The 17,210-nt window shown below is 43.0% G+C and overlaps 2 protein-coding genes across 2 annotated transcripts; both read right to left on the reverse strand.

The window, feature by feature from the left end:
* Nucleotides 1-759: 759 nt before the first annotated feature.
* Nucleotides 760-5,314, reverse strand: PDCD2L (programmed cell death 2 like). Its single transcript, XM_085234762.1, has 7 exons — nucleotides 5,125-5,314; nucleotides 4,865-5,028; nucleotides 4,695-4,773; nucleotides 3,605-3,999; nucleotides 2,684-2,797; nucleotides 1,514-1,662; nucleotides 760-906 (listed from the first exon to the last, which is right to left on the reverse strand). The coding sequence occupies exons 1-7, from the start codon at nucleotides 5,239-5,241 to the stop codon at nucleotides 776-778; spliced, it is 1,149 nt and encodes a 382-aa protein (XP_085090888.1). The 5' UTR covers nucleotides 5,242-5,314; the 3' UTR covers nucleotides 760-775.
* Nucleotides 5,315-7,061: 1,747 nt separating this feature from the next.
* LOC116217127 (fatty acyl-CoA hydrolase precursor, medium chain) lies at nucleotides 7,062-15,565 on the reverse strand. The gene is made up of 13 exons (XM_031555425.2): nucleotides 15,340-15,565; nucleotides 14,386-14,590; nucleotides 13,499-13,643; nucleotides 12,943-13,076; nucleotides 12,453-12,606; nucleotides 11,790-11,891; nucleotides 10,736-10,840; nucleotides 9,936-10,076; nucleotides 9,764-9,850; nucleotides 8,894-9,041; nucleotides 8,539-8,670; nucleotides 8,271-8,343; nucleotides 7,062-7,872 (listed from the first exon to the last, which is right to left on the reverse strand). Exons 1-13 carry the CDS (start codon nucleotides 15,407-15,409, stop codon nucleotides 7,695-7,697), a joined length of 1,674 nt encoding a protein of 557 aa, XP_031411285.2. The 5' UTR covers nucleotides 15,410-15,565; the 3' UTR covers nucleotides 7,062-7,694.
* Between the last annotated feature and the right edge of the window lie 1,645 nt (nucleotides 15,566-17,210).

Genomic DNA, 17,210 nt, shown 5'->3' on the forward strand with positions numbered 1-17,210 from the left:
ACTGTTTTGCAAACAACATTTGATCAGCTTCCCCCCTCCCACCCCAAAATAAAAACCAACCAACCAACCAACCAAAACACTTCCAGTAGATTGATTTGTACTGTGACATTAAAGCCTGAGCAAAAAGCTTTAAGGATGCTTACTTAAATTACTCCCCCATTAAGACTCCATTAAAACTGCAAGAACAGGAGTGCTTGCAGAAACTTTCACCTTTTCTCCACTCATTGCAATGTGATCTCCATCAGAACTCGTTTAGTCAAGCAAATGTAACATCCTTCACTGTAAAAGCATACAGAAAATCTTCATCGCTGGAAGACTGCAAGGCCCTCCATCCTCTGTCCACTGAATTTTCAATCTGTCACCAATACAAACGAAGTAATTTGTTTTTAAATACTTATATTAAGCTTCTCACTACTAGTAGTTTCTAATAACTGGATCCTACTTGATTGACGATCACCAGCAGGATAACTAAGTGCAATTAGGCAGCCTTTTTCCTTTATTTTCTTCCCCAAGCTTTCAAAAATGTAACAATAATCCCAAACTAGCCTCCACTTAGAACTGCCTCTTTACACAAAGCAAGTTTTTTGTTGCCACATTTTGCAGCCATGCTAATATACGTCAGTTATTCTAGGAAATAAGCACCATACCAACAAATGAATGTCATTTTTCACCACATTTGAGGAAACTGTTGCATAATCACGTACTTTCAACTGCAGCAAAAAAACAAAACAAAACAATAAACAACAGACTTTCCACCTATGAAGAGAAACACAATTTATTTAAATAATTTCTGGTCAGGGTCTTCTTGTACAAATATAAACTCTTCCAGAGGGGTTTGATGATTTGTTGGCCAACAGCTTCGCTCACATGTATAAACTATAACAGTCCCAAATTCCACAGACAGATCTAAAAACAAAACAATAAAAGTACATAACGTATTAGAAGAATGCTTCAGTTAGTGGCCATTGCTTAACACTGCAGTTCAATCTTCCAATCCAGAACGCATTTGTCCATATTCAGCCTCCTGTATACATTTTCTTATTTCACAGATTTTAAAGCAGCATGATTGAGAATTTTCAAAGAGTTTCTTAGGTGCCTGCAATCCTATATGGCAATAGTTATTACTTTCTGAGGCCTTATTTCATAGGACCATAGAATGGCTTGGATTGGAAGGGACCTCAAGGATCATCAAGTTCCAATGCTCCCTTTCTCCTTAATCTTTAGCAGGGGAAAGTCACACCATTATCTACACTGCTGTTATAAAAGTACACCAGGAAGCACATGAAGTCCAATGGAAGAGCTCCCGTTTGCTTAGTGAAATCTATAATGGAAACATTATTACATCCATAATCTAGATGCATATATGCATCTATTTGTAACCTACATAATCCTATGACCACTATAGTTAAGCACACCAGTGCCTATGGTTAGCAAAAAAACAATCCAAATTACACTTTAGTGAACCTTACCAATATATTTCTAATACTCATTCAGCTAAGTCCAAAGTCAATACCTGCATCACCCCGCAGCATGCTGACCAGTGCTGGCATAAGCTGAAACTCGAATATTCTGTTGCTTCCACAGTTACTGCAGGCTGGAATACTGCTGCCAAAGTTGGCTGGAGGACAAGATATGAACAAAGGCTGACCACCCCAAGAGTATCTAAGAGAAAAAAAGAAAAATTTAGTTTTTGTATCTCAAGTAACTAGGAAAAAAACCCACAAACATTGTTAGCAGCCAGTCATCTGCCTATGCTTCAGATGAGTCACTCAACAGAAATTAGATAGGAAAGGGGACACTGAAAGGTCAACACTTGGAAAGTCTTAAGGAAAGAGATGGATCTAAGGGGGTAAATGGTTTAAACTGACATCTCCGAAGCTTGCTAAACTTGACTCAATTGTACCAACTACACCTGCAGAGGATTCTTAAAAAAAAGTTGTCTTAAAATGTTACTTGCACATTTACGTGTATTAGTAAATGTTCTGTATAATATTTGATAGTTAACTAATGGGTGTTTCTAATGTTTCCTGTCTGCATAACCAACCCCTCAAACTTTACCTCCTCATCAAAAAGCTGCCAGTTCCTTCTGGAAACTGACAGACAAAGGTTCTGCCTCTATACTGCAATAGCTCGAGCAGGTAGGTTAGATCCAACTCTCTGGATTAAAGTTGAAGTTACAAACTAATGCCTTGTACGACTCATGAAAATGACGGGTATTATCTGGTATTACAAATAAGTTAGGATTTGAACACTTTGATACACTCTCACTCAGAAACAGCTTCTCCTTTTTGGAGGAGTTTTCTCTGAGATTAAACTTACTTTTGTTCTAAGAAGAGCAAGCCATTCTGCATGGTCACTGGGTGCAGTCACAAGCTGCAAAGGACCTCAGACTTTAAAAAGAGTAATTTCTTACTTCACTAACATCCCAAAGACTGAGCCATAAGCAGTAACAATAAGATTACAAAACTTCAGAGGAGGAGATAGCGTTGGAAGTATGTCATCAAAACTTAGCAAATTTTTCAATTAAGAAAAATAAATTAAATAAATATATTATTTATATATTTATATTTATATATAATTAAAAAATAAAGTAAATATATTCAATTAAATTCTTTATTTTTATTTACTGACAGCCTCCATCTATGTGCTGTCTCTGCCTGTTACTACCAGCTGATCAACATACCTTAAAATCTGCTCTGGACAAACAGATATTCTTTTCATAAATTTATGGAACGTGTGGTCCCCACTTCTAACTTCACTCTTCTCATATTTCTCATTATTACCTTCACCAGCAAAACTACGAGAGAAAAAGGAACAAAACAAAAATTCAAATTTAGTACAATAGGCATGCTTTAAATATGTTCCAATTAATAGATACTCATGTTAAATTATAGTATGTACACACACACACAAAAAATAGCTAAACATTAAATTAAGATGTAGTCACTGTTCCAGCTTGCAGCTGAACATTTGCCTCTAGGTCCACTATCATAGTTGCCAACTATAATAAGACATTCATATCCATCAGATACCTGCTTATACTTAAGGCTCGGTGTGATCACCTATGTTAAAATCAGAAATACTTTCAGTACCTACACCCAGAAATCGTTTTCCTGACCCTTCTTTATCAAAAACCCTGAATCTAACTGCAGTCATCATCCCAGTCTCTAGCTGAAACCCCTGAGCTCCTCAGCTCTTAAAAATGCAACCAGAATAACAAAATCCGTAGCATTATAAAGGAAAAAAAATCAAATACTCAAATGTCACAATATGAACTCATAAAACATAGCATAAGAATTTGTTCAAACTACACTGGTTTGGTTTCGTAGACTGAAGGTACACTGCTCTGTCTGGATCCCAAGGGGATTCCAGCTGCTCAATCACTCAGAAATAGATGCAGCACTATATAACTCAAAATTTCCAAACTGGAGAAAACAGGTGCAATGTTATACGTTTCCTGCAATGTCCTACATACAATTGCTTCCTGAAGGAGTCAGTTATGAACGTATTCAGATCTAGTGAGAGCTAGACTTAGTTCATCACTCAGTACAAATTGAACTACACAATCCCTTCAGCTTCAGCATGAGGTTCAAACAGTTCTCACCTTTCTGACATCAAATGTTCCAGATCAACACCCTCTCTCTGCTGATACTCTTTCAATAGTTTATTTGCATGATCTGTATCAAGGAAACCAGCATAGTCTGCCTCATCCACAACACTAATGTAATAGGAGTGGAACACGGGAACTGAAGTGGCCATCACCATCTCCTCCCTGAGTAGGAGGTCTGTATTTAGGGAACCTGACACGTCTGCAGCTTCAGACAAGCGAAGCTCTTGGAGCTGTGACACACACTGTGCTTCTCCAGATGCAGAGCTGCTCATCCCTGCATTTAGGCCCAACATCTGAAGGGCACATGTGGAAGACTCTGCTCCATCGCAGCCTCCCCAGTCGTCTGCCTCAGCACACCAGTCCTTTGCAGAAAACTTACATTCTTCTTTCTGCAAGGGAAGGAGAAGAGAAACATTTTCAAACTGACCACAGTGATGTGGTGTCACTGCTATAAAGAGTAAGAGAAAGAAAACCTTAACCTCATGCTTACTGTTATGTCGCCCATCCCCTGTCAACACCAGGTACCAGCATATCCATGTTTGCTTCTCACAGCAGCACACTTATGGCAAGAAACCACGTCAGACTGGGGAAACGGTGCAATAATGCAATGGCTGTTTGCTTGACGCGCTGCAACGCCATTCCCCTGTTGCTGGCATGACTGCAGAGAACCAGCTTGCACGTATTTCTCTGACCCAGTTACTGTGCCGCACTAGGCTCAAAGAGTGGAATATGGAGAAATAAAACAAATTTCTCCCATTTTAACTGGAATATAAAGCCATTGTCACAAACTATCCCAGTGTAAATATCCCGGCCGAATCAGCACTATCCCTGCCTGACAGCACTCGTGTGGAAGCAACGCTCCTCCTCCAATCACCCTGAGCCGACGCTCTAGTAAGGCTTCAAAAGCGGAAATTCCCGAAATTCTGACAAGCAAATACCCGCTGTAACCGCGACCACCGCCCTGACCACGGAGCCCCGAGCACAGGTACGGGCAGCGCCACGCACGCGGCGCGTTCAGAGCCCCCGAGCCCTGCACCTCACGCTGCCCACCGTTAGCCAGGCCCCAGGGCAGCGCCGGCCGTACCTGGCCAGCCGGCTTCGAGCCGCAGCCCCGCGCCTCCCGTCCTCGTGCCTCCAAGCTCTGGGAGCGCAGTACCTTCCAGCTTCGACCCGACATGTGAGAGAGGACACAGACAAACGCGCTGGGTTACGGCGCTTCCCGGCCGCCCCGCGCTCGCGGCCCCGCGCCCTCACCTCTGGGGCCGCCCCCAGCAGCCGCTCCCGGCGCAGGCGAAGACGTTGGCGAGGCGGTGAAAGGGAGACTCGCCCAGCGGGCAGTACACCTGCACCAGGTGCGCCAGCGCCGCGCCGCACGCCCCGCAGCGGGGGCAGCCCGGGCGCACGGAGGGCAGCGCGTCCTGAAACACACACAGCGCTCAGCGCCGCGGGAGGGCCGGGCCGCGGAGCCCCATCGGGGCCAGCACCCGTCCGGGCCAACACCCCCCGCCCCGTACCGCGCGACCGCCCAGCTTGTTGGTGGCCCAGCCCGGCTGCCCGCCGTCCCGGCACGGCCCCACTATGGCGGCGTCGCAGAGCCCCAGCAGCACCGGCGGCCCCGTCGCTGCCGCCATGGCGGCGCCGCTCCGCGCCCTACGGCGGCCGCTGGCGGACACGCGTCCCGGCGGAGAGCGCCTCCCGCTGAGGGGCGGCGCGGGGCCACGCCGGGCGGCAGGGGGCGCGCGCGCCCTCCCGAGGCGGCCGCCGTCTCGCGGCGCGTGCCCGCGGGCAGCGTGGAAGCCATCGTGTTCGGCGCCGAAGCTGCGGCTGCGCGCAGAGAACGGCGCGGCCCTCCGGCCGTGATTTCCGTCGCCTGCGAGTGACCCGCCTACCCGCACCCGCTTAATCTAAGGCGATCCTGCACGGTATCTCCTTGATAATCATTAAAACTGTACATCCTTCGAATTATCTCAGGCTACGTGAAGCAATTAGAACTTTGCAAGTTATGTAGACACCTGCAGTCGAGCACAAGCAGACTTTGCCAACATTCATGTTTTTAAAGCCATTAAATACCTTAGTTACTTGAAAGCAGGATTTTACATAATGCACCCATCTAGTCGTACTGTTGGACATGGCGTATCTCCTCTACACTGCTTCCGTGCTCCAAGAACCAGCTTACTTACGCTGTGATGTGATTAAATCTGGAGGGAAAGAAACGAGACCTCACGTTAGTCTCAGTGCAGATGAGGACACAGGCACGGCTATCGGACTGCAGTGAGGCTCACTCCTTCGCAGCTGAGCTGCTGTAACTATCACTCCTTACCGGGGCAAAAGAAAACAGGTTTTTCTAGAATTGGGTAAGGCCTTGATTGAGCGGAACAAAAAGGAAACCCAAGGAAAAGGTACTCCAGGGCCAGACTTAGGCTGATGTAACAAATCCTCTCTTTATGTATCAGCAAACGCTGCTGACGAGAGCTAGTTAACCTGCAAAAGTGTTTTGTGGTATTGCAAGCAGACCTAAAGAAACGTTCTAACCACCAACTGTCTCCTGACAGCGCCGCCCTGTTGCACAACTTTTTACACCTTGTAGTAGGGACAGGACAAGGGGGAACGGCTTTAAACTACAATAGCGGAGATTTAGGTTAGGTGTTAGGAAGAAATTCTTTACTCAGAGGGTGGTGAGGAACTGGCACAGGCTGCCCAGAGAAGCTGGAGGCATTGAAAGCCTGGCTGGATGGGGTCCTGGCAGCCTGATCTGGTGGGTGGCAACCCTACTGACAGGGGAGCAGGAATGAGGTGATCTTTAAGGTCCAACTTTAGCCATTCTATGATCTACGAACTGCTCGAGTGATCTTCATCCACACCACTGCCAGGCCAGACAGCTTTGAACAGCTGTTGCTCTGCTGCATCACAGGCTCAGTTTTTGTTCTCCTCTTTCTTCTTCCATGCTTTGGGGCAGCAAATCCAGGTGACCAGCCAGCTCTCACTCGGAAGGTGTGTAACCTTGGCCAGCACTGATGCCAAAAGACGTCATGCAAATCAGCAGGGAAGCCCTCACGATTATGCAAGCTGTTCCTTTAACAAACAGCACACGTATGCTTGGGTCCTGAACTCAGTGGAAGGTTTTTGTGTGCAGACCATACATCCTCTGCAGCTTAGCCTCCTAACCCTGTCTGGAATTGGGCAGCTTGAAAGCAGAGGCCACCTTGCTGCACAGAGCTGCTTGGTCTTCCATGTCACTCACTGGACAGCTGAGAAATAATAAATTACAGAAATAGAGAAGTGCCTGTCTTCTTTGCAGCCCAGTGCCTCCATCACATACAGATTTTATGCCCATGACAGGCAGCCCCATGGCTGAGCAGGCCCCAGCTACTGCAGACTTCAAAGAGAGGCATCCCAAGCCTGCCAGTCCCATCCTGTCCAGTCTACACATGGGAAGAAAGAATCCACATGGTTATCAGTTTGCACTTTAATAGAATTTCTTTGTTCAGACTTGATAGTGCCTTTGAAAACACTCTCTTGGAATCAGTCTAAATTATGTGAAAGAAAATATATTCCAAAAATCAGAAGTACAATGTATGTGTAACAATTTACAGAAGAGGAAAACACATGTGATCTCACGGCACTTTTTGATGGATGCTCTCCTCCTCTCAAGCTATTTCCACTAAAAGTAACTGGAAAGAGGTGATAGCAGTGTCAGACTTAATCTTCTTGATAAAAAGAGTGGAATGAATATACAATATATTTTGACACCTATGATATATTCTGAATAACTTCTTATCGATTTCAATGTATTTAATAATATTCCCCATCTTCTCCCTATTCAAAGGAACACCATTCAATTTTGATATCCACTGAGAAGATAGTAGTCTGTTTGAGCTTGAAGGATTGTTTATTTTTACCTGCTCCCTTCATCATTGATTTTTATTTCCGTGAGCATTTTGCACTTCCCCTGATACTCTCTTTTCATTGGGATCATGACAAAAATTTACATATTAGTGAGTTAGAAAGTCAAGGTTAAAATCTGCATTCTGACAAATTAATTTTGACTTCAGATTGTAAAAGGAAAATGTATCCCCTGCAGCTCTCACAAATCTGTGTGTTCTCTCCTTCTTTCACTTCTCATCTGTTTTGTGAGCTGTACCCAAAACTCCATTTTGTCTTCTTTCAGTTTCTTTGCTGCCTTTTGTATGAGGTCTATTTCCAGGTATCTTTCATCCAGATCATACTGAGGCCAATGTACCAAGCCTTCCCCATTGGGATTTCTGGAAACACAAAAATGAGAAGTTACCTCTCCATTTGTGCGCTGACTTCTCAACCTGAGATCGTTTCAGAAGACTAACAGGAGCTCAGATTGCACGATTCTAGAGCCTGAACAGATGGATGTTTTTATCAAAATGCTCATCACTGGAACAGCAAACATGTAATAATGATTGCCATTACACTGGGATCTAATCCTCCACTGCAGATACAAATAGCTCTTGGATTTTATTTTGGATTGCGCGTTCATTTCCAGAGTTTTTCTTGCAATTGTTAAGAAGAGAAACTATTTGTTTCAGTACTCATCTTAAACTCTGCCACATTTGCAGGAGCTACCAAGCTGCTGCTATGCTTCAGGCAGCACAGACAAAACTTGAGCTGCAGTTAGCACTGCGGATCTCACCCGTTTCTAGCAAAGTTAGTCCAGTACTTCATAACAGTTCTGCTAAGTTTATTTTCTTCTTCTGTAGCATTCCCTGCAAAGTGAGAGAAGAAGTGGCAATATTCAAAGATCAATAATCAAAAAAACAGCAGTCCAAACAATTCCATGGCAAAGGAGCTATGGATTCTATTATTTCTAAACAAAATTCTATTCTGAATGTGCTCAGGTGAGTAAAATTGATAACAATGTAGATTTTAAAAGAATTGTTTAGCAAGCCCAGATAACTCACCAGCTAAGAATGGCTTTCCAAAGACAAAGGCAATCTCACTTCCATGATCTGCTTTTACAAACTCTGGTACGACACCTGAGGCTGAGCTTGGTCGATGTTGAAATTCATAGAAGTAGACTGGGTGGCCAGCATCTAACAGAAAATAAATTTAAAAACGAGAATGCTAGTATTGCAAATGCCACCAAATGCCAAATGCATTTGCATTGATGATAAACGTTCACCAAAGCTAAACTGATAAAATGAAAACACTAATAGTTCTTCTGCTAACAAAATGTGATACATACATAAAGTCCGAAGACACGCTCAAGAATGGAAGACAACGTTTGTTTGAATAGATGCTGAATTAGAGACTCACCTCTATGGTATCTAGCCACTTCAATGGCAGACAAAACAAACAAGTGATCTCCTATTGCATCAAGAAGGCCATCTCGCACCTGAGCACGGCTCTCTGCTTTCCCTATGTATTCATTGAATACAAGGTCAATGATGTCTGAAGTAAAACCCTGAAATGAACAAGAAAGGTACTTTTTATAATGAGAACCCACCCTAAAAGGAGTAACAGTGTAAACAGAGAGTGCCACCTGCATGTCTCTGGCTAGACTCCAAACATCACCATCTTTCAGAAAAAATCCCCTGCTGCGTCCAAGCAGAGCTCACAGTTCACAGTGGAGCACCTTTACCTAACCTAGATGTTCTTAGGGAGAAGGGATTTGCAAGATCAAAAAGGATGCCCTCAAATGCCTTTAGATAAATACCAATTGGTGATGCTAAGAGATAGATACGGTACTCTGTTCTTCCTTTGGTGGAAACAACCCTTGTAAGAGAAATGAAATCCTGCTGGATTTCATAAGATCCATTTCTTGCTGCAGACGGCCATAACTTACTCCCCTTCAGAAAAACCCTGGGCTCTGCCATTCCCAGACTATGATAGATTCCTATGGCTCTACATGATCCTTTACTGGCTATGTTTATCAACTTCTCAATTCTAACCTATTAATCTGCAATTTTTCAAGTTTCCTAGTTTCAGGAGAGCACAAAACAACCAGAAAGCTGAGAGCTTTGTAAATCACAATGAAGCAAAACCTCCCATGTCTACACGCAGGTCTCCTGGTGCTACGCATCCCACGGTGTCCTTTCTGGTCTCCAAGTGAAGCTTCAGAAACATGAATACTGAATTATTCCACTAAAGAAGTAGCTATGGGTTGATCTGGAAATGGTCTCTTACCTCAAATGATGACTCTAATATGTTCTTTAACACTTGATACGCAACTTCTTTGTCCAGACCGTCTGTAAAATCAGGAAATTTCATTACCTGCATAACAAAGAGATTACATATTTTAGGGCCAATCTTATATTCACAAACTTATATCTGAATAAAGCCATTATAAGTTTCTTACTTTAGGAAGGCCCCATCCAAATTCACTGTTAGTGATTCCTACTATATATGGGATTGCACTGATTGCTTTTTCAGACAGTAATTGCCTGGGACTCTTTGGAAAAAATACACCATCCACACATGAACCGATGAACATAGCTGGCTGGAAAAAAAAAATAAACAAACAAAAGGCAGAATGATTTACATAAGTTTTGCTTCTGAGAAACATTTTTACATTTTTACAGTATTTTCAAAGCAAAACAAACTAAGTACTAAGTGAAAATATAGGTAATTTTCCTCAATAGATATTTGAACCAGAGAAGATTTGTGCATATTGGCATTATATCTGAAGTATTCACGAAATGTAGGTTACATTTAGTTTACATCTCTCTTAGCAAGCGCAATGCTATTCTGAATGTGTGATGCTGTGAGAGGATAACCAAGTTTTGAGTTGAATATGCAAAGTAACAGGAAAGCTAGCACTGTGATATGAAATTTAGAGAAGGACATAGTCACGATGTTAAGTAATGTTCAGGCTCTTCAGAGAAACTGTGACTCTCACACTTTTGTCTCTTCCCTTGACAGAACCTGACAGTGAAACATGTGTAGCTCAATGTCCATACAAAGTTAAAGAGAAGGAACCTGTTCACAATTCTCAGGTGAGGTATAGCATAGCTGAAATACTGTCCTATCTCAAAACGTAAAGAATGGACAGATGTTAGATAGACTTCAAGTTCTCTTAATATTACAGGACATGTACAGCATGCTCTGTTATGATCAAATTTGAAATGCCGCTCATATACAAGGTATAATTTCACCTACCATTTTTAGAGTTATCTGTTCTATCTCTTCCTCTGTTTTTTCTCTTAAGCATTCAACCAGAGCAGCAGAACTGGATTTTTCACAGCCAGATGCAGCAGCAATTCTCTGCAATCAATAGAAACGAGTCACATTCAATTACTAATTATCCATATACTTCCCATACATGGGCTCTGTGTGCCACTGAGTCTGGTGTCCAGAGTAGGAAGAGTTGGGGGGGGGGGTGTCAAAATTTCTCAGAAAGGACCATCAAAGCCAGAAGTATTTCAGCTGTAAATGCCAAGATAGGAAGCTTTCATAACCCTTCATCTTGTGGGCTGAACAGAAAGACAAAACCCACTCCTCCAAAATATCTCCATTCACTAACAGACCAAGGTAGTTCTGGGATGTAACAAACAGGGCTGAGAAGTCTGGATGGCATAAGTAGTTAGAGTAATGCATACATAGAATATAATCATGTAGATGATAAAAAAAAATAGCACATTGCACCCTTCTCAATGATGCATAGTCTTTTTGAATGAAGTAAGGCTATTTCTCAGCTGTCATTACACAGATAGACCTCAGTGCAGTGCTGCCTCTTTTACATCCCAGATGAGCAAAACAAGCTCTTGGAGCTTGTTTCTTACAGATGACAAATTGGGTTGAATTGGGCTCTTCTTTTTAATTATAACTAGGCAGAATAAAGTTTTGTTCCTTTGAGCACCATCAGGCACCAGGCGGGAGGGAAAGAGAACAGTATTTGGATCTGGTGCCATTTTCCTGTCAAATAGCAGCTCAACTTTTTCTGAAGGCAGTATACTCCTGTACATTTCATACTCATTCACTGCCTTCTCTCTCTGCTTCCTTGATCTACTGCTTTCACTCAGATATTTGTGGATATTTGGGTATTTGGAAAGCAAAGTTTCACTCAACGTGCATTACTGCAAAGAGGAATATTGTCTCTAATGAAGGTGGTTGAAATTCCACAAGAAAAAAATAATCGAGATCCACTTTTTGGAATAAACCATTTAGGATGTTCAAAACTATCTGAGAATTAAATATGCCACAAAATACCCACCTGTGCTTCTTCCTCGGGCTTATCAGTGAATAAAATCCTAATTGCAGTACCACTCTCTGAAATGGCCTTATGGAACAAGCCCTCTGCCAGTGGAGATAAGACCTGGAAAAAAAAAGCACCATCCAGAAAGAAGAACAAGCATTACTGGAAATGGACTCTGATCACTGACACAGGATTTCAATATCAGAATCTGCTTTTCTTGAAAAAATGTCATCCAAGTGTTACTCTGCAGCCTCTGATCAGATTTCTGCCATGGAAAGGTCTCCGGCAGGGATAAGTTCATGCCTGCCTTTCCCCGCCCATAGGGCTTTGCTTACAAGACTTCATGGAACAACACTGCAAACCAGATATGAATCAGGTATAAATATGTCCAACAGACAGGCTGTGCTGCAGAAGGGGAAAAATCAGGAGCAAACGGACATTCAAATTTGAAGATGACAACATTCAAGGTTCTAAACAACATCATCTGAGTAGAAAAAGAACACTTGCAACAGCCAGAAGCTGCACTGGTATCATGTTGTATAACAGACTGAGGTGATGTGTGGTTTACCCGAAAGCTACCCATGTTTTCTCACTGATTTTTCTTTAATGTACTAACAGTGACCATGGACAGTGGGGGTTTTTTTCTCAAATAATAAACATTCATGTCTATGGTGAACTTACCAGAGCAGATACACTGACTCCCCCTGCAGACTCTCCACAGATGGTGACAGATCCCGGGTCCCCTCCAAAGTGTATGATATTTTCCTGTATCCACTGAAGAGCTGCCACTTGGTCCAAATATCCCCAGTTACCACGAGCATGCCTATCACCAGTGCTAGAAAGAAAAACAGATTTCTTTAAATGCTTGATGTAGAAATAAAACAACACTGAGATAAATACAATGTGCAGGATAAGGAACCAGCTGTGAAGGAGCCTCTCTACATAATTTAAAACGAATTGGCTTCAAAAGGGGTGAGATCAGGCCAGCAGTCAAGCCACAACAGTCTCTGAAGCAGATCTGGGACTTGCATGTTGCTCCCAACTGCAGCATGTGTAATTAAGAAACAGAGAGTTTACTTGCCAAAGCAAGTATTCTACAGGCCTTTCCACAAAGGATTTGCACACATCATTTTGGAAATCGTTTATCAAAATCGAAGACAGCACATCTTACCTAAAGTATCCAACTATTCCCAATCTGTACTGAATTGCCACAACAACCACGCTGTCGAAGGCTGCTAATGCTGAGCCATCGTAGGATGATGCTGCTCCAAGAACTAATCCACCTCCATGGATCCATACAAAGACCTGGAAGGGGAAAAAACAGAAACAGTTCAGCACAGGGAAGAGCTCCATGTGATACACACTGAATATCCTTGTTTCTGCTGCTTAACACATGAGTCCTTCAGATTACATTTCACAAATGGTCAATGTCTTTCAAATTGGAGGCTGGCAGCCTCACAACAGGCACTGATTTCATTAAATTCTTGAATTTTACCAGTCCCATGCAGGAAATCAAACACTGCCTAAGTAAAAAACCAGTAAGGTTTTATTTGTTAATTGTTAAAAACTGTGCCAGTAAGTCCACATACTGTACAGGTTGCAAGTTTGCAGTACAAGTACTGTAGTCCTCAGGAAGCTGTTTGAAGATTCAAGGTCAGGCTCAATCTGTCACATCAAATCACAGAATTCATCAAGCCTGCTAGGGGTTTTGTAATGATTTTCCTTACCGGCAGCTTCTCCTGTTTTTCTGTAGAAACAGGTGTATATATATTCAGGTATAAGCAGTCTTCAGACATCTGGAGACGAACTTTTTCTTTTCTATTAGCAATAACATCTGATACAAACTGTCCTGTTACTTTGTCCTGCAGACACCTGAAAAAATAAGAGAAATATCAATGTAAATCTCAAAGCTATAGCATGAAGTTTTTTTGCAAAGTACAAACCTCTGATATATTTCTCAATTGCTGGCAACAGAAAACATACAGTAAAATTTTAATTCTCAGTGTGATTTCATCCATTGAGTGGGCATGGTAAGGCCTGTTAAAAGGGGCCACAGTCCAGAGCAGTACAATTTGACACCAAACGCGGTTTTGCATGTTTCAGAGCATTCCAGAAGTGTAGTTGCAGATGGGTACAGCTATAAGTCACTTCAAATAAAATGCATAATAATTAGTTTGCAACTTCCATAGCTTTTTGTATTGCAGTTATTAGGCTAGAGTTATCAAAGAAAGGCAGCACTACAACTGAGTTTCTTACATGTCCTATTAACCATGTGGCTCATCAGCATTTTATTCCAACATTTCCTCAGCTTCTTTCTGCTTCAAAGCTACACAGCTTAAAAACATAACCAAATGCTCGCAAAAGAGCACACTGTCAGTCAGCTGTTGGTCCATGGTAGCTCAGCTATGATGCCTACTAGAGAGCACTCAATAAAACAGCAGCTTATAAAGATTTCCTCAGAAATGCATTCACTGTAGCAGATGTGAGAGTAGGTGAGACGACACCAAGGAGTTTACCCTTGTGGCTTTTGATCAGCCTGCGTATCAGCGTCCTCAAACTGCAGGTAATACGAAATCATTGAGAACATAAAAGCTTTTCTTCCTGCTTTACTTACATTGGTGGGTAGGAAGTGGCATCTCTGACACCTTTCCATGGCTCAGGAGGCTGGGGTTCAGAAAACCTCAGTGGTCCAACAGGAGGCTTAGCAAAAGGAAGTCCCAGAAAGACATTTACGCTCCTCTCAGCCGCATCTACTTTGATTTGGAATCCTCGGGCAGTCCCATATTTGGTCACCACTTCTGGCTGCTCTGCTTTTTGCCCTGGGGGTTGCGTGCACAACATCACATCACGGATTGGTCTCCTGGTGAGCAACTGACAGCTTTCTAAGAGCTTTGGTTACCTGAATGTGCACCTTCTGTTTGCTTCAACAAGTCGTTTTCAAACACAAGCCTTCAACAAACGCTAATCACTAGAGCTGACTTAAGTTCAGCCTTCATTCTGATAGTGTTCCCAGGTATGATCTCCCTCAGCCATACCGTGCCTGCAGCATATAACGTGCTTACTCTCCACACACATCAGTAACCGTGCATAGATTGCCCTCATAAAGAAAAGGCATTTCCTGATTTAGAAAAGCATCTGTGAGTGCACAAAACACATTTGGGTATCTGGATAGAACCAACCCACAAACAAAAACACCTTCTACCATACCTGAAAACAGTCAGGCACGCGCAAACGGTGCAAACATTCAGGTAAGATTTACTTTAATCTCAGTGTGAAATTTATCAGAAGAAACAACAAACATGGCATATTGGAGGCTCTGACTCAGCAGACAAAATTTCACAATAGGAATTTAGTTTTGCTGGCTGCACATGAAAAAAACCGAGACAAATGCCTGAAAGCAGACCAGAGAAAGAAACAGAGAGCTCTTTGCTGTTCAGACCTCAGTTCTATGCAGCAGGATTGGGACTTCAGGGCCTCCTTTAAGCTGGGGCTCCCACGGGTAAGCAAACTGCGCACGCACTCTAACTCCTCACAGCAGGCAACAGTGAAAAACATTTTGGAAGCTTACCAGTAGCTACGAGTGCTGTGAGCCCGGCGATGAGGATCAAGGACAGCAGCGTGTTCTTTTCGGTTGCCATTCTGCAGCCTACTCACACACTTACTGACTCTGTGCACTGCCTTTAGTACTCTGTCAGTATAGCTGTTGTGCAACACAAACACTGATAAGGAAAAGCAGTGCTCAAGCTGTGAACCGAATCGGCCCGGACCAGCCTTCAACAACTGTCATGACGGAATGGCACTGCTCCAAGGGGAGCGTAAGGCAGCTTATCCGTACATGGGAATAGGGGAACCTTCAGCTGTGCAGAACGGCCCCACAATTTCATAGCAGCTGCCTAGGGCTCCTTATAACTGCTCTTCACAGAACTTCAGGCAGCAGGGATTTGCTTAAAAATGCACTGGAAACAGTTCTCAGAACACCAGGAGATTCTTCCTGCTGCAGAACCGTTACCTTTACTGTCTTTAACAATTAAGTCAGGACTTACTTTCACTACACAGAGAACAAATCAGGAAAACTCTCCTACTAATGCATACTTTTTGACAAAAGCAATACAGGAAAAATCCTGGCTTTTCCTGCAGGGTCAACGCTCCACTCACCACTCAGTTCTGTGCCTTCAGAAATGTTTGGCTGGTATCTCACCATGCACGAGTTTTGCAACAGCTAAGAGAGGTTTTCTCCACTACTGCAGTACAGGAGCTGTATGCAAGGATTTGAGTGGTAAGAGCACTTGTAATCCCTGTGAAACATCAGGAGGGTGTGCTTGCATGTGAACTCGCATCTATCTGTAAGAAAGTGCTGAATAGAAGTAGTCTGCCATTCTGTAACTAGGTGGCCCACTTTGATTTTTGTTTCCAGGCTCTGACTTTGTTCTCCTGGCTCTTTTTTTTTTTTCCTCTTTCTCTTCTCCTTTTTCTTTTTTTTTTGGCCAATGTCAATAGATCTTACCCTTATAGCCTGTTCTGTAATCACATGTCATGACAACAATTCTCAATTGTCACAGACAGCATTTCTGTAGATTATTTTAGTGACTCACTTTTTTTTCAGCTGTGTGTGCCCCAAATCCAGTGATTCGATTAGTTCTACACAATGTATTCAGCACATAGTAATCCTGTGTGCCAAAGCTCTGTTCATATATTGAGAAAAGATGCTTTACTCCACACCCAACTCATGTGGGCAAGCCTGGGAAACTGAACTGGAACGCTCAGGGAGTGACTGGTCACAGTTCATAAACAGTGTAGACAGGAGCTTCTTGGTAGACTTTTGCAGGCCGTATAGATGTTCCTGGAGAGCCTTTTTCTTCTTGTATTGTTTCTCAAAAGTAAAGGTCGTGCCATGAAAACTGGGCTGTCTTTATTCTGCACGTTTCGTCATAAAGTTATTGTCTGATCCACGTATGCACGGAGAAAGGCAACAACTGGAAACAGGAGCCTGGAACTCAAATACTGGTGTACAGCATAAACCACCTTCTACTTACTCGTGTGATAAACGTTTCCTGGAAGCAAAGGGCAGTACTCCAGAGCAGTAAACTCTGCACTCCCGTTTGCCTGGTTGTTGTATACCACTGCAAATTCTCTTAGGATGGCCACTTACATTAGACTGCTGTAGTTCCCTGCATTAGTAAGCTGGCTCTACGCAAGGTGACACTACAGGAATCCCTGCTTGTGACGGCTGGCTTCCATCCTGATGGGCATGCATGCCCCAACTAGCCTGTAACCCACAAACAACAGGAGGAACCCTGTGCTATAAGGCCAAATAAGCTGTACTCCACTCATTGCTCTCTCCTTTTGCTGAAGCAAACCTGATTGATTGCCATAAGCATTCTTTTTTTCTATTTTCTGATCTTTCTGGTTTTCCAAAACTCCACCCACTCCAATCTGCTT

This window comes from Meleagris gallopavo, chromosome 13 (assembly GCF_905368555.1).
Source record: "Meleagris gallopavo chromosome 13, MGAL_WU_HG_1.1, whole genome shotgun sequence".
NCBI classification, from domain to species: Eukaryota; Metazoa; Chordata; class Aves; order Galliformes; family Phasianidae; genus Meleagris; species Meleagris gallopavo.

Excerpts from the sequence above, each read along its gene's own strand:
- PDCD2L (XM_085234762.1), bottom strand. The coding sequence starts at position 5,241 with ATGGCGGCAGCGACGGGGCCGCCGGTGCTGCTGGGGCTCTGCGACGCC. Across the intron at positions 4,774-4,864 it reads TGCTGGGGGCGGCCCCAGAG|CTGGAAGGTACTGCGCTCCC; the intron begins GTGAGGGCGCGG and ends GTCGGGTCGAAG. Across the intron at positions 907-1,513 it reads CATGCTGCGGGGTGATGCAG|ATCTGTCTGTGGAATTTGGG; the intron begins GTATTGACTTTG and ends TTTTGTTTTTAG.
- LOC116217127 (XM_031555425.2), bottom strand. The coding sequence starts at position 15,409 with ATGGCAACCGAAAAGAACACGCTGCTGTCCTTGATCCTCATCGCCGGG. Across the intron at positions 13,644-14,385 it reads GCCACTTCCTACCCACCAAT|GTGTCTGCAGGACAAAGTAA; the intron begins GTAAGTAAAGCA and ends TTATTTTTTCAG. Across the intron at positions 7,873-8,270 it reads ACTAACTTTGCTAGAAACGG|AAATCCCAATGGGGAAGGCT; the intron begins GTGAGATCCGCA and ends TTGTGTTTCCAG.